General features: G+C 41.8%; 1 protein-coding gene across 2 annotated transcripts in view; it reads left to right on the plus strand.

Moving 5' to 3' along the window:
• Positions 1-16,973, plus strand: part of MAMDC2 (MAM domain containing 2) — a 139,672-nt gene that overhangs the window by 81,605 nt on the left and 41,094 nt on the right. For both annotated transcript variants that reach the window (XM_045515102.2, XM_010952754.3), the window contains exons 7-9: positions 3,876-3,969; positions 9,744-9,887; positions 13,003-13,268. In XM_045515102.2, coding sequence (XP_045371058.2) covers positions 3,876-3,969; positions 9,744-9,887; positions 13,003-13,268 — 504 coding nt within the window. The remainder of the gene's footprint in view (positions 1-3,875; positions 3,970-9,743; positions 9,888-13,002; positions 13,269-16,973) is intronic.

Raw genomic sequence — 16,973 nt, forward strand, 5'->3', positions numbered from 1 at the left:
ACATTTTGGCGTTTATTCTTGCAGACCTTTTTTCTAAGCACACGTATTAATACATATTGGTATATGTATTCCAGTACTGATATTACCAAGTCCAAACTCGTTCTGCTTGCTGCACGACAGGCCAGTAAATCAGGGGATAAGGGGTTGAGGCAAGGAAATACAACTTTATTCAGAAAGTCAGCAGACCGAGGAGTTGGCAGACTAATGTCCTGGAGAACCATCTTCCCCAAGTTAGAATTTAGGCTCCTTTTATATTAAAAAGAGGAGGGGGTATGTTTGGTTGTGGCAAATTTCCTAGTGTCAGAATCCTTTGTTCCTGCAGCTGTCCCATAGGTAAGGTCATGATATCCCTGTAAATCTCCAACAAGACAAATGTTATGTTCTATTCTGCAACTTTTAATCTCTATGTGAATGAGAAAAGTGTTATACCCTCAAAGGTCAGAGCCTTGAGAATGGGCGCTCCTATATATTTCAGGCTATAGGCAACCTTCTTTTACAAAAGGTGCAGAACCAGCATGACTAAGCACAGGAAACAGAGCACAGGGTTAGAGCTAAAGGAACAGATCTAATATGGAGTCAGATTTGTTCTTCCCTGCTACACTGACTACAATCCAACAAAGTAGATAAACTTATCCCCATATTACAGATGAAAACGGAGGAAGTGGAGAGTGTAAGAATGTGGGTGTTTTGTTCTAGGTCACACAGCTGGTGAGTGCCAAGGTGCTAGGCAAAGTTCTTGAACTAAATCTGACATAAAGCTGAGGGAGGAGACCCCGCTTTGTCTGGGGACCCCTAGGACCTTTAGAATCAATGGATGCAGCATTGTGGTTACAGATCTGGAGCTCCAAGTGTTACGACCAGGGTTCTTGGATTCCTTAATCAATAGAAATTGATAAGAGGCTAGAGGAGAAATTCAGGCGAGGCTTTATTGGTACTCATGCTGCAGCACCAGGGAGCAAAAACAAATAACAGGTTCCCTTACTTGCTCCAAGTAGGGGTGAGCTGATCCCTTAAATGGGGTGAGGGTAGGGGTCGATCCATGGGTCAGCTTAGGTGGTCTGCCCACCCCCTTGGTGCTGTGGGCAGGGATCATGTGCAGTCCCCTGCTTTTTGTTCCCGAAACCTCAGAAGTGGCGGTTGGGTTTTTGGTCTTTTTGCATCTTGTTGTTCATAATTTGCCCCAACTGCCTATGCAGGCAGTTATTTTTAGTCTCTTACAGTTTCTTTGTATTCTGTTGCTGGAGGAGATGTTTGTCTAGGAGCAAGCACTGCAGCAAAGGGTCCCAGGTCCCAGCCTTACTCTTAAGGAGAGTCTTAGTTCCACAGGTTAACATTCCCTACTTTCACTTAGCGCTTTTTGCAATATCTTTCCAAGTCTGTTTAGAGTGCAAAAGAAGCAGATTATCCTCTGGATGCTTTTCAGTGGTTCCATCCACTCACCTAATGTGGAGCTTCAGTGAGTGTAGGGGTTGAATTTCAGTTTCCAACTGTTTTATTGCCGGTGTGCCTGCCACTTCCCATCCCACTCTGTCCAGCCCCCCGCCCCCTGGCCATCCCAGTACAGCCCCAGAAAAGGGCCTTTTGCAGTATATGTGCTGTTACCTATCCCAAAGTCTGACCAGGCCTTGATTTGTTCCTGCAGCCCAGTGGAAAGTCTGTGAGCTCGGTTATAAGGAGGAAAAGAAATGTACATACTGCTTCAGAAAGCTTTCCTTCTATTAAAGGCAAATGAGTCACATGGACAGTGAAGGCCGTTGTCTCTGCAAATTCCTTTCATCTAACCATAAACTCCTGGGGCAACATTTATATGAGTGAGACTTTGCTGAATTTTCTTTTTAATTAATGATGGAAAAATCACACTTTCTGTTTACTGCTTAAGTTTACCACTAAACTTCAGAATACATCCCTTTGAGTCACACATGCATGATTCTGCTGTAGCAGTCAGGACACATTACCCCGGGATTAATTGCTCTTGGTAATTGCCAGGAAAAGAGACTTACCTTGTGGAAATCAGTTAATTTAATGTCCTCAGGTTCTCAAATCAATTTTTGAAAGGAAAACAAACATTTGAGACCCTCTTTCTGAATGAGAGAGAACACATTAGCCCGGGGGCTGTGATTTGCAAATTATGATCTGAAATATTCTGCAGGCTGAGTTAGATCACTTCCATCTTTGGCTTTATCAGTGAGCACCTTGAAAACGAAATGTCATGGACATGTGTTTGGTTTGCAGACTTAATCTGCATCTTCTCATTCGTCCATGTCTGTTCCCTTTGTTCTCAGCCTTCCTCTGTTGCCAGTGACAAGCTTCCAGGACCCCTCTTAGAGTTTGCAGAGGCCATGTGTCTAAGGACCATTGTTAAGCTGAAAGGGACCATCTTGTCCAAACTCTTTTTTCAAAAATTAAGAAACTGAGACCTAGAGGGGAGAAGAGACCTGCTGGAGTTAAATTAGTGGCTAACTAGGCTCAGACCTGAATGTGGGTTCACGACAGGGTCACCCTGGAGGAAAAGGCATGGATTCAGTTCAGAGCACGTTGTGCACCTGACTCCATGCTAGGATTTTGTATACATGATCTCATTTCATCACCTCAAGTCCTACAAGGTAGGTGTTATTATACCTATCTTAGAAATAAGAAAAGCAAGGCCCTGGGAGAGTTAGCAATGTACCCCAGGTCATCTACCTATTAAGTGATGGAAATGGGGTTTGAATTCTTATCTGTCTGCCTCTAAGACACCATTCTCTTTGGAAGAGGTTGAAAACTGAAGGCCTCTGGGTCAAATCCAGCCTGCAGTGATCTGCCTGGTTGCTGTAGTGGTATTTGTTTCTTTGTTTGTTTTTTGCATGTTTGTTTTAGTTTTTGAATTAATGGTAACATTGAAAAATCCAAAGACGTCAAATGAAAATCCAGAGATCCAGGTCCTCTTGACAATTTGGTAGATCCAGGCATGAGAGGCCTGAGTTCCCACACGTCAGCCATTGACGAAGCTTGGTAGCAGCCGCCCCTTTAGATGAGCCTTGCTCCCCATCTCACACAGTCAGCCCCCTTTCCTGCTGCATCAGACCAAACCTTTATCAAACATTTAAATTACCTGCCTGGCCCCAGCAGACATTTGAGTTTCCACCTCCTGCTCAACACTATATGCTCTCATGTCATCAGTTCAGCAGAGTAGACTGCACACTTGAGTGGTTTTCCCAGCACAGATGAATGCTGTATTCACCCCACCTGATCCCCATGGTCACAAATAGAAGGTCGTTGATGGAACTCGTAGTTAAAGCTGGTGGCAGAGAACAGAGTACAACTAAAGGGGCTGACCCTGGGTTCTCTCTAACCATTTGAACGTGCCTGGACATGCTGAAATCCTAACATCCACACATAGGATTTCTGGGCCTGATTTTGCCTTAGCCGTCCAGTGATCATCTCTGATTGCTGCATCTTTGTCCAGATGGACATAGAACCTTATGTATGAAAAAGGGAAAGGACCTGGGAGGGGCTTAGTTCTCTGTAAAGGGCAGAGGGTGAAGCTAGCCTGCTTTCTGCAAGCAGCCTGTTGCTTCTTTAACTAAAGCTCGTAATGCAAATTGTCAATTCTGTAGTTCTAGCAGAAAGTGATGGAGGTACTTGGATACTCAAGGGAGGGGGAAATATCCACCCATAAAATGCAACTTAGGGCTTAGAATTCACTCTCCCCAAAAGAAACTGTGGGTTGAGGAAGGAGCTGCCAGAGTGCCTATATTTAGGAACATGATTCGTTAAGTACCTATAACTTGGCATCACCAGGCTTGATTGACACATCATTTAAAATCATAGTTACAAGCACTGAAGCCTAACAGAAAATATATACATAAGTAACGGTTTGTCGCTTTCCTCTGCAGGTTATTTTTGAAGTTGCCTTCAATGGTCCCAAAGGCGGGTATGTTGCCTTGGATGATATTTCTTTCTCTCCTGTTCACTGCCAAAACCAGACAGGTATGCACTCTCGTCTTCTTTCTCACATGTGGAATTTTCCTTTCTCAATAGATGCCTGCGGTCACAACTTGCTTTAATTCTTTCTAACTTCCTCACCTTTCCTGTTGTCCTAAAAAAGGTGTTTAACCGAATAGTCATTTTTCTGGTATATTATTCTTTTATCCCCTCACACAGTGAGTGTAACTTTTCTGACAACGCAGGTCAGTCATCATGTGACAAAGAGCTTTCATCTTCCTGACTTACTAAAAAATGAAAATTAAATAATGCTAACTCCCTCCCACTCAATCTTTCTTTTTAAAGGGCATCTTGGGTCCATAGACAGGTGGATGGGTAGGTGGGGAAAAAAACTCTCAAAATCTACTGAGTAGAATTATAAAAATTCTAACTTTATGAATCCAAGATCTTTAAATGTCCTCATGTTTAAAGATGCTAGTGCTTGGTATACATCTGTATGATGGTTTTTGGCCTCATAGTATGTATTCAGTTGAATTTCTCTTTCTAAGTGAACACTTGTGTTATTGTATCATGGCCAATTTTATAATTTCCATAAACTTAATGTTTGGAAAAGAGAGGAAATTTTTACTTTCTGGGAAAATAGGCAAGCAGATCGATTCAAAGTGAATTAGAAAACAAATATTTTAGAATAAGAAGGGTGACACTATATTAATGATAACCCAGATGAATGCAATTGACCTTGCCTTTTGTGGATTTGTTTCCTGGAGAGGCCCTAGGAAGACACTGTGGTCATCTGTCTTATTAAGGCGACTTCATTCTGGGTTTTGGAGCGTGGGAAGTAAATTTTTGAACTTGGCCCTTGTAGTCTAACTTTCACTTAAGATCGAGTTAGTTTCTAATTTAATATAGTTTTAAATACATTCTATAAGAAAGGAAATTGAGAAAGAGAATTTTCTACTCAAGTTAAACTGTTACTCCAAATTATAGAGAAACATACTAATTAGCTGATACCAAATATTATTTTTACTAATTCTAATTTGAAAAAAATTAGTGAGAGAGAACCAGACTAGATTTACATATTTATATATTGTCATTAAAATGATTTAATACAAGCTGTAATCAAAGAATAAAAGTGTCTCTAAATTTGACAGAACACAGAAACCAAAACTGTTGTACTTCTCTAAACCTGATTGCTCCTGCATTCTATCAGCTGATATTTCAGTGATGTTAGTAGCAGTTTCACGATCTCTTTATCATTATTTTTAGAAAGTTTCTCTTCTCAGTCACTAGGCATTTATGTTGAACTGTTTTTATATTTCCAGGTTATACATGTGGGAGAAGAGGTGTTTATTCAGCATCTGTACTGGGTAGGGGATGGGGTGAAGAGGCAGCTGGAAGGTGATAGAATCTACTAAGCCACCTTAGAAGTAATGTTTAGAAATGTTATCCCTTAAAAAAAAAAAAGATATAGAATAGATATGAGCTCTTTCCTACTGACTGGTGAAAAGAAAGATGCCAGCAAAATAAGGACCATTTGTTAAGAGTACTGGTGATCCCTCAGTCTGTAAAATCTAGGCCACACAAAGACCCTTCCTCTGTAGGGACCACCAAGGCTTCACATTTTTATATAATTAAGTTAAACAAGGCTCCATATCGGTCTCCAGAACTTCCCAACAAAACAACTTTGCTTTAAAATGGCTTAACTGCATGATCAAAGCATTATGTTTGAGAACCAGGACTTTGGACTCCCATCCCTACTCTGTCATTTACAAGCTGCGTGACCTTTAGCATGTTAATTAACCTCTCTGAGACTCTGTTTCTACATTTATGAGACAAGGATGGAAGAATCTATGTCATAGTTTGTCGGGAAGATTGATGAGTTAATGTCTGGACAGCCTTAGCAGAGTATGACACACAGAAAATGCTTGGGCATGAGACCTAATATTATTTACTTAATTTTCAAAATACTCCCATCCATTCTTTAAAGATCAGGGGATCAGACTGAAGCTAAAGAGAACCAGCAAATGACACTGCCTGAATGAATGTGTAAGCTAGAGCCAATTTTGCACCATTCATTAAGCAGCTGTGGGCCATTCTGAGCCTTAGAAGCTAAGCCCTCTAGTTTTCATGCTTCCTCTTACATTTCACAGTTTATGCCCTTCTGTTTTATAACAGGTGCCAACATTCTTTTCCTTATCTTGATTAGCTCCAGACTTGTCTCCGCTTTTCCCAACTGGGCCTAGAGTTTTCTTCCCTCATCTCCCTAATGGGCTGAGACAGGAATTATTTCAACACATGAAGCATCTTCTTCCCACCATCTGGTTGCTCTTAGCATTAATCCAGTTTCCCAGACCTGAGGCCCATCACAGAGTCACAGGTCTTAAGCACCAGTGGCATGTCACTCCCCAAGTATTCCCCTAGGATGCCTCCAGAGGTCAGTGAGACCTCACCCCACCCTCCAGCTTGAGTTATAGCTCTTCCCTTTCCAAGCCTTTTCCACCCATAAACTTTCCCTCCCCACCACATTTGGCCTAGAGTCTGGATCGTAGGAATAAGCTCTCCTTTTAGTCTGTAAGTCCTTAAATACCTAATAGGTGATCCCACCCACTTCTAGGAATCCTGCCTGAATGCCCAGCCCCCAAACTGAGAACCCCACTGTCTGCCATGTGCAGACCTAACTTCCTCTCTGGGCTTGGGTTCATCCCACACCCGGGCCAGGGCCTGGGAGGATCCTGAAGCTCATGGATACACCTCTCAAAGGGTGTTCACCTGGACCTAAACCCCCATATTGGGGAGGGTCACAACAACACACTGCACAGACTTCTTGTCTAATTGGACACCTGGCTCTAACTGTTGCCTAGGTTATAGCTGAAGGTGCCACAGGCTTCCTTAGCTCTGAGGCCCCCAAGCGTCTCACTAGCCTGGTCGGTGGCCTAGCCCTGCTCCATCATGATTCCTCCGTCTGGTGCCAGGTCCACTCACTCTCTTTCTCTTCCCTTGCCAGCTTTGAGCTGTCCCAGCCTGCTTTTGGGCTGTCTTGTGCTAAAATAAAACCAGTGTGCAAGTTTAGCCACCTAAAGAGCACACAATGCCCAAAGTGGCTAGCAATACAGGGGCTGATAAGCCTCTTAGAGCTCTGGGACTGATACTGAGTTCATCTCCATGAACTCCACGGAGCAGAGGAAAAGATGAGAAATCCTCACAGCCATTCTTCTCAAGCTGTAACACCCCCCAATCTGATTCGATTATCTTCAAATCTTCTCAATTCTGAAAATTTTAAATGTCAGAAATCAAGTAATTAACTAAATCTCACATTGTGATGCTTTTTGATATGTAGCTCAAAGGGACTTTCTTTTTTGGGGAGGCAGGGTTGTTCAACTGATACTCATGGGCTTCTAATTGCCTCTGATTCCTCCCTGTGCTTCAGATATGTCACTGTGCCTCCCCAAGTTCAATTGTGACCACCACCTGACTCATGCTTCTGAAACAAGCCTGAAGCAAAGGCTTTCCATGCACACAGATCTTTGGGGAACTCATTTTGGGTCACACAGAGGCCCTCTGGCACCATCTTCAGGAATTAGATATGGTCACATGCTAGAAGAAGCATTCTGGGGGCAAGGATTTAGGCACTGAGTTATGCTCTTGAGGTTTTCTTTTTATCAGACCTTCTCAGGATCTCAGACAAATCCGTTGCTAGGACTAAGTGTTTAGCAAAAGAACATAATCACATCCTCAGAGAAATCTTCTCTGTGTGACTCAGTTTGTCACCATGGAGAGAACTGATCTTTGCTTCCTTTCAAGTTTTAACACCACCCCTCACCCCTTCCAACACACCTAATAAATGGCTTATGGTCCTCTTGTGGACACCCAGATGTGTAGTCCTTGGGATACACTGAGGAATTTTACTGACCTTCCGTTCTCTTTATACATGGCTTTTGGGAGTCTCACGCCATTTTCTGAGCTAGATGGCCATCTGTAGATTCTGAATTTCCAATTGCTTTTTCATTAGGTGGCAGAAGGGGTGACTAAGACTGGAGATCATCATAGGGTTGCCCATGGTCTCAAATCTCCATGGCGGGCATGTCAAAGGATCCTTGTTTGTATGACATCATCTTCATTATCAAATGAATATCTTTGTGACTTCATCTTAATGGCTTAAAGATACACCCTGATGCAGACAGACTCAAACAGAGCAGTGTGTGGGCTAACCCACAGTCTTAGAGCACTGAGAATTCTCCTCCTTTCCTCCTATGAGGGGGCCTCTCCTTATGCACTTGCTAGGGCGTATTGTCTCAGATACGATCAGGTTCCCGTGAGATAGGAATATTTTCTTCCTATTCTTTTCTTGTATGTGGTGTTAGTCACTTACTTTTTTAAGTTTAGCATTTAAAAACATTTGACTTTTTATCATTTTAAACTCAGACAAAATTTGCAAGCATATGATAAAGAACTCCTGTATACTCTTCACCCAGATTTACAAATTTTTACCATTTTGCCACATTTGCTTTTATCAACCATTTAAGAGTAGGTTGCAGACATTATGTCCCTTGACCCCTGAATACTTCAGTGGATATTTTCTAAAACTAAACACATTCTCTAACATGGTATAGGATAATTATAAACTTCAGGAAATTTAACACCAATACAATATTATCAACTAACCTATAGTCCATACACTAATTTCACCAGTTGCCCCAATGAAGTCCTCTATAGCTATTTGTTTTCCAGGATCAAGATTGAATTTTGGATCCCTTGTAGCATTTGATTGTCTTGTGTCTTTTGTCCTCTTTGTCCGGGCCAGCTCCTCAGCCCAGTGGAATCTTTTCTTGCTTTGGAAATTGAAAAATTGAGAGAATAGTGAGTCTTTGTCCCTTAACCGCTCTCTGTTTCATCAGGTCCCCACACCCAGAATTAAAGTGTTTCTCTAGAGATGATTTTCCGCTTATTCAAAACAGTGCCCTCTCTCACTGGCCCTAAAAGGTTAGACCAGTGTGTGTCAGGCTTGGCTACACTGACTGAATGTGTCCCAAACCACTGCAGTAACACCCTCTCTGGACTCAGACAGAAATCTGCACAGCCAAGTTACGATCACTTGTTGTTAGGACAAAGTTATTACTGAAAGAACAGAAATTTTTTATGTTCCCTTTCCTCCAGGCAATCTGGGATGAGGTGATGTTTAAAGACCAGAGTAAATGACAGCAGAACTCAGCAAGAGCCAAAATTATAGCAGTTCGCATGACAGAATTGGTGTGACTGTTTGAATGGTGTGATTTATACTGAGTAATGATTTTCTTCCAAGAGATCAGCTCCTACTACTATTGTCAATTAAAAATAGACAGTGGCTGTGCTTCTGACACAAATTGATCAACAAAGGAAAATTATTTCTGGAAAATATTATTTCTCAAATATCTGTCTTCAAGAGAAATTCAGAAGTCTATAAAATCTTTACTTTTCCTCTTTCTTTTTAATTTTATATGAATGAATTTTCAATTGTGAGGAAGTATGTGAATAAATGCTCCCAGTCTTTACATCAGGACAGGAAATTTCCTTTGTAGTCTGGTACTTTATTTTTATAGAGAATGTGAACAGAGCTCCTCCTTTCCATCCCTTTAGGGAGGAAAGGAACAATTTTCCTGTCATGCTGAAATGTGGGTTTGATGCTAACCTATCAGCATGCCATTAGGGTAAAAATATTTTTGTTGTGTGTTACTTCACCAAGCTCGCCTGGTGCAAATGTGTACATATTTGTTAATCAGTTGACGTCGTCCTTTGAGATCCTTGGGTTTGACTTGTTTTAACTTTAGTTCTCCTTTGCTCAGAGCTTCCTTTCAGTGCTATAGAAGCCAGCTGCAATTTTGAGGACGATCTCTGCAACTTTTACCAAGACAAAGAAGGTCCAGGCTGGACCCGAGTGAAAGTAAAACCAAACATGTATCGAGCAGGAGACCACACTTCAGGCTTAGGTAAATCAGGAGTCTGTTGTGTGGGGACGTGGTTGGGGGTGATGGCGGGTAGTATTCATGCTCCATTCAACACTCTCACTGAGGTGGGTAGATACAGTCAGTGGTAGAACGCATGCTTAGCATGCAGAGGTCTGGGTTCAATCCCCAGTACCTCCATTATAATAAATAAATTAATTTTAAAAATTCTCACTGAGACCCTGACTTTCAAAAGGGAGGTAGGGGCAGGGGCAGCTGTGAAGAAGCAAAGATAATGGTAATCTTGTGTTTGACCATTTTCAAAACTGGAATTCAAGCTACTGTGCTAATAGCAGTATTTACCAGTTAATTAAATAGTCAAACTTCAGAAATTATCTTGCTCTTCACTCTAGTTGGAGAAATACCTTTAAAAAGCTATTAGATTCCAATTATATGAAACATTCAGCATAGGCAAATCCATGGAGACAGAAAGCAGATTAGTGGCTGCCAGGGGCTGGGGAGGGGGAACTGGGCAGTGACTGTTTAATGGGTATAGAGTTTCCTTTTGGGATGATGAAAATATTCTGGAAATATATAGTAATTAGTATCTGCAAATCCCAAACTCCCAGTTTATTCCTTCCCCCTTTTTCTCCCCTGAAAACTATAAGTTTGTTTTCTGTCTGTGAGTCACAGGGAACTATATTCAGTATCTTTTAGTAACCTATAATGAAAAAGAATATATGTATGTGTGTGTGTGTGTGTGTATAACTGAATCGCTATGCTGTATACCAGTGTCTAACACAACATTGTAAATTGACTATACTTCAATAAAAAATAAAAATAAAAAATTCTGGAAGTAGGTAGCATTGTGAAAGTACTAAATGCCATTGAATTATATGCTTTAAAATGGTTAAAATGGTAACTTTAATGTTATGTGGGTTTTACTGCGATAAATAATATATAGTGGAGCATCAGAGCCATTGCAGCTATTGGGAAATGCTTGAGTGGGCACTTGATGGGCAGACCTACAAGAAGCCCTTAGCAATCAGTCTGAGCTCCCCTTTTACAAGGATCACCTGTCACTCTAAAGGCAGCCCTTGTGAGGCCCACTGCAGTAGAGGCTGATGGAAAGTGTTTGTTCTCAAAGGGTTAGTGTCTAATTCATTTATTTGACAGTTATTTATATACTGGGCACTGGGTTGACTTACCAGCCAATGAAGCTTGTTTCAGGGCCCCTCTCTTGCTTGGGAAAAGCCTTGAAAGGGGCCCTGGCCATTTTATACTTGTAATTGTGAATTTTTTGCTTAGAGATTGCCTCACTGGTAGAATTACAGGACAGAAACCTATTCTGACTTTGGCCAGACTAATCCCTGGGGGATAGAGTAGTGAAAAAATCAGGTATGAATCCCACTCTCGTGGGCTGACAGTTACTTCAACAGGCAAGAGAAACAGAAACACTGGACAAACATATACACCAATAAAGTCATATGTCCGAGCTGTGCTGTGGGCTGTGAAAGAAATGAAGCGTCAGCTCTGAGAGAGAAGAGAGGAAAGAACCTTATGTTGGCTGGGGAATCAGGGAAGTGGGTTTTAGCTGGGGGAGTGGGAGTGGTCCAGGCAGAGGGAGCAGCAAGTGTGTGAAGGCCTGGAGTTTGGAGAGAGCTTGACGCCCCCAGGAATTGGAAGGTTAAGTGTGCTTGCACCATGGGGAGGAGAGTGGGGGAAAATGAACTCAGAAAGCGAGCTAGCTTGTGGTCGTGGCAGGCCAGAGTAAGTGATGGGGATTTTACTGTAAAGGAAAAGAGAAGCCATGGAAAGGTTTTAAGTAGAGAAGAGAGGGATTAAATTAAAGTTTCAGAAAGATCGTTCTGGCTGTTGTATGGCCACCTGCGTTCATCTGCTCGGGCTGCCATAACAGAATACCGCAGACTGGGTGACAAACACCGGAAATTAATTTTCTCACAGTTCTGGAGGCTGGGAAGTCCACATTCAAGGCACCATCAGGGTGAGTTTCTCGTGAGATCTCTCTTCCTGCCTTGTAGATGGTGCCTTCTTGTGTGTCCTCACATGACCTTTCCTGTGTGTGTGCACGTGGAGAGAGAGAGAGATCTCTGTGGTCTCTTTCTTCTTTTAAGGACACCAGTGGCACAGGAGTTAAAGCCTCACCCTGACAACCTCATTTAACCTTAATTGCCTCCTTTATTAAAGGCCCCATCTTCAAATGTAGTCACATTGGGGGTTAGAGCTTCAACATGAATTTGGGGGGACACCATTCAGTCCATTAACACCACTCATGTAAAATAACCAAAGACCTTTTTGCCAGATTAGATAATGGGGTAAAACTAAACTGTATAGCAAAGACTGAGACACCCCAAAAAAATTGGTGGAGGAGGATCAGAAGAGAGAAAGGAAAAAAAGTAAGGTAATCTTTTGTTCTTTTCTGCCCTAGCTTTATAGGACCCATGGACCTATTTTAAGTCTACCATTGTGGGTGGTAGAGCAGGTGGTGTTGGTGATCTTATTTTTTTCTTTATATTGCTTAGAAGAAATCAGGGAAGAATTCTGAACTTCAGCACCTTGGAGGGTCCATCTGATTAAAAACCTGCTTTTTAGGGGCAGGTTTAACATATAACCAAGAGAGTAGTAAGCTCTGCCCAGACATACAAACCACCCCAAGCTGCACCCACTCAAGGACTGCCAGGCCCTGTAATCTCTCCCTGTCCACTGGTCATTGCAGAGGTAAGAAGGAGAATCTGCCCTGGTCTTTATGTTCTCTACCACTGAAGACTGGATACTCAGTCTAAGTTGGCTGGTTGACCCAGGCAGCTGGGAGCCCCAAGATGACTTCACCCTTTTTGCTTCATGAAAAGCTTAAATCCTGATTGATAACTGGAATCCGAGCATATGCAGTTGGAAATGTATACTGGTTTATACAGTTTACTTAGAATTGGAAAAGGTTTATTAGCAAAAGAGTCACATAGATTTTTTTTATCACTTAAGGCACAGACATTAGAAAATGCTTTCTATCATTTAAAGCCTATGGAAATAATCTCTGTTGGCAAATTCCACTGCTTTAGCCAAGTTTTCCCACTTGATAACCTGGGCTGGATTATTTAGGTTTGCCATTGCTGATGCACTGAATGCTATGTCCTGTTCGCAGGGTATTTCTTGCTGGCCAACACAAAGTTTACATCTCAGCCTGGCTACATTGGAAGGCTCTACGGTCCCTCCCTGCCAGGAAACTTGCAGTATTGTTTACGTTTTTATTATGCCATCTATGGGTTTTTAAAAATGAGTGACACCCTAGCAGTTTATATCTTTGAAGAGAACCACGTGGTTCAAGAAAAGATCTGGTCTGTGCTGGAGTCTCCAAGGGGCGTCTGGATGCAAGCTGAAATCACCTTTAAGAAGCCCATGCCTACCAAGGTATAGTAAAACCTTTCCGTAATTTTCTGTTGCTACACTGGGTTAGTGAATCTCTGTTTAATTATTTTCAACTGATGATGTGTTGTTTTTCTTCTGTTCAAGCTGGGAGCCCCATCCCCACACCCTGTCCCCAGCGATGCACAAATTATACCCTTCAGTTCTTTTCAGTTTTCTGTCTCTCAGAATAATGGTCACCTAGGGAGTTTGCTTGTTGTTTATAACTTAGATTCCTTGAGAATAGTCCAAAGACAGGGAATACGTGAATAATCCAAGTTCAGTAGCTATACATTAGTTTAAAGCCACAATACACACACACACACACACACACACAGCAAACATACACTAGATCCACATAATCAGGGATGTACCAGAAAATAATGGAATTTTGGTTGTACTCCACACCCGGTGTTGCTAATGGTTTAAAAAGGGAGAGTATAATAAATATTTCATTCATTTATTTGACTTTCATTTACTTATTCATTTATCCATTCATTTATTTATTCCTTTATTCAACCAGCACTTATTAGGTGTATGCTCAGTGCAGGGGATGTAGATAAATGAGGCTCAGAGCCCACTTCTGAGAAGGAGATCACAGATGATAGGAAGTTAAGATACAGATACATAAGCCACTAACAACGGTATAACCTCATGGTCTCACGGAAGGGCTATATAGAAAAACAGGGAAGTCACAGGGAGCTGTATTCAGTACCTTATAATTGCCTATAATGGAAGAATATGAAAAAGAATGTATATATAGGTATAACTGAATCACCATGCTGTACACCAGAAAGTAACACATTGTAAACTGACTATAGTTCAAAAAAATTGATTCATATGTAATTAAAGTATATGTTGTTCTCAGCCTAGAAGAAAGAAATATTTTTTAAAAAGAGAAAAGAAAAACAGAGAAGTACTTCTACCAATTGGACTTATGAAAAATAATGACAATAGAGACCCAGCAGAGCTGGTGTTTGGAGGGTTAGGGTTCAGGCCATGCTGGGTTCTAACTCCTGCTCATGCCCCGCCCGCCCCATTCCACCCTTCTCCCCCATATCCTCTCCTCACAAAACACAGATTGTTTAGTAATCTGCCCGCTCCTTAGAGTGAGTCCCGGCTCTTCCCCGTCTCCCATGGAATGGGAGCAAGCCCCCCCGGTTAATAATGGTGCCCCAGAGAATGTGCCCTTTTCTTCTTTGGCTGACTTCCAACCTTCCCAGCAACCACACAGATGCTCCCCAGCTGCTTAAGGAAAACTAGATCCAGACCCGGTGGGGTCAGGGAAGTTCTTACAGCCTCAGAAGGAACTAGTTATGGATTCGGCCCCGATGTGGATGAGGAGATGCTACAGTTCAAAACTAGAAAACTCTGGACTCTTATCTGAAGGTGGCCAGTAGTTTGGGGTGGGTCCCTGCTAAACATCAGCTCCTCAGAGAGTGAGAGAACCATTTGCTCTCCATAGAGGGAGATTTAGTAAGGCAGGAAACTAAAGTTCACTGACTTAAGCAACATATACGGGTGGAAAGAAACATAAAACAATATTTCAGAGAGGGGATAAAATAAAAAGCCAGAGTTTCCCTTACCACTCTGCACCCCTCAACTCAAACTCCAATTCTGCTTTTTCTCCTGATTTTCTAATGTTTTCCTCTATAATTCTAAAGACTGCATTTCCGCCTCCATTTCTTGATTCATTAACCTCAGCGGTGCTTAGTTAATGCTGACTCCCTGCTGTGAAAGATAGGGAATTTAGCTTATTTATACTGTTTCTTCTCCTTTTCTCTCTCCTCGTCACAATTTTGTTATATTTTTATTTCTGACTTTTCTCTCGGTTCCCTTTATAACACTAATACACTTAACCATCTATTTTAGTCCCATAAACTTTAGGTAGTGGCCCTTGACACCCCACTATGTAAGACAAATATATTTTCACCCCTGAATTTCCACTTCCCTCACTTGTCCCCTCCACTTCCCAATTCTTTCAGCTATACCATTGCTTTTGCACAATCATGGCTAAAACATTTATATTCCTACAATGAAGCCTTTTGTGCCTTGCCAGTGGCAGGATTTCCCATTATGGGCTCCTTGGGATTTGGAAGAGGACAGTTCTTCCTTGGTGAGGGCCATGCCTCACATGACTGGGATTTTGCCATATGCAATTACAGTAACAACCCCAATTATTTCTACACATTTCCAAATGGCCCCTGTGGTGCCATGCCATCCTTGGATGAAAACCATTGCTCTATAAGTCGATCCTGAAAATTGAAATTAGGAGCAAATCCCACCTGCATTCCACCCCTACTCCCTCAGATCTGCGCTCTGTCCGGCAGCAGAGGGGTGATGAGGAAGCCTCCCCTGCAGTGACCTTTTGGCTTCCTGTTGCTCTTAGGGAAAAGGCCCTCGCGCTCTGCCCCTCCCAGCTTTGCCTCTTACTACCTCCTTTCTAATCACACTGCAGTCGGTTCCCGGAACACACTGCTGTCTCCTACCTTGGGTCATTGCACACCCAGTTTCCTCTGCATAGACTCTTGTTAATTCAGTCATGGCTTAAACCTCCCTTCCACAGAGACTCCTCCGCTGGCCCACTCCCCAGAACAGGTTAGTGTTCCCTGGGCTGCCTAGGCCTCTCCTCCATCATCTCAGAGACAGGGTAACACAGTAATTAGGGGCAGTGACACCGGAGGCTCTCTGGCTTTAAATCTCAATTCTACCACTTACTGGCTTTGAAGTCTTCGTTTTTTTCCTTAACTGAGGTATAAGTGACATATAAAAGTATGTTGGTTTGAGTTGTACAGCATAATGATTTGAGATCTGTATATACTGTGAAATGAGCACCACAGTAAGTCTAGTGAACATGCATCACCTCACATAGTTACAAAAGTTTTTTCCTGTGAGGAGAACTTTTAAGATTTGCCCTCTTAGCAAGTTTCTTTTTTAAAATTTTTATGTGAGATTTATTTTTAAATTATATGCTTAACATATTGCCGAAAATTTGGAAATCACAAGAAATCATAAAAAAGGAAAATAACTGTACATAATCCCTCCTCTAGGAGATAACTGCTGTTAGCACACATTTTCTTTTAGTCTCTTTCCTGTTCACATATTTTAACTGAAATATAGTCTATTTACAATGTGTTAATTTCTGGTGTACAGCATAGTGATTCATATATATATATATATTTCCTTTTCAAATTCTTTTTCATTATTAAGCCATTACAAGGTATTAAATACAGTTCCCTGTGCTATACAGTAGCACCTTCTTAGCAACTTTCACATCTACAGCACAGTATTGTTAACTATGACCACCATGCTGTATATTACAAATTTACAAATGAAGAAACTGAAGTTTTAAAAAGTTAAAATAGTTCAATTCTGGTTGTTTCCTTATTTCTGTCCCCCCAAATCCAGACAAAATCCTTATAGTTATTACCTCGAAAACACATCTCATATATGCCCACTTCCATCTCCCCAGCCACTGCCCTAGTCTAAGACACCATCATTTCTTACCTAAACGGCTTTGTGTCTTTTAACTGGTTTTTTGCTTCCACCTTGCTCTCCACACTCTCATGCAACCACCAGAATCATCGTCTTGGAACAGAAATAGGATCAGGCCACTCTCCTGCATGGAACTGTCCTATAGTCTTTAGAATAAAGCACCATTCTCTCCTGTGGCTTATAAGGCCCTGGTCCCTGCCTACTCCACTCACTTCA

This window comes from Camelus bactrianus, chromosome 4 (genome assembly GCF_048773025.1).
Source record: "Camelus bactrianus isolate YW-2024 breed Bactrian camel chromosome 4, ASM4877302v1, whole genome shotgun sequence".
NCBI classification, from domain to species: Eukaryota; Metazoa; Chordata; class Mammalia; order Artiodactyla; family Camelidae; genus Camelus; species Camelus bactrianus.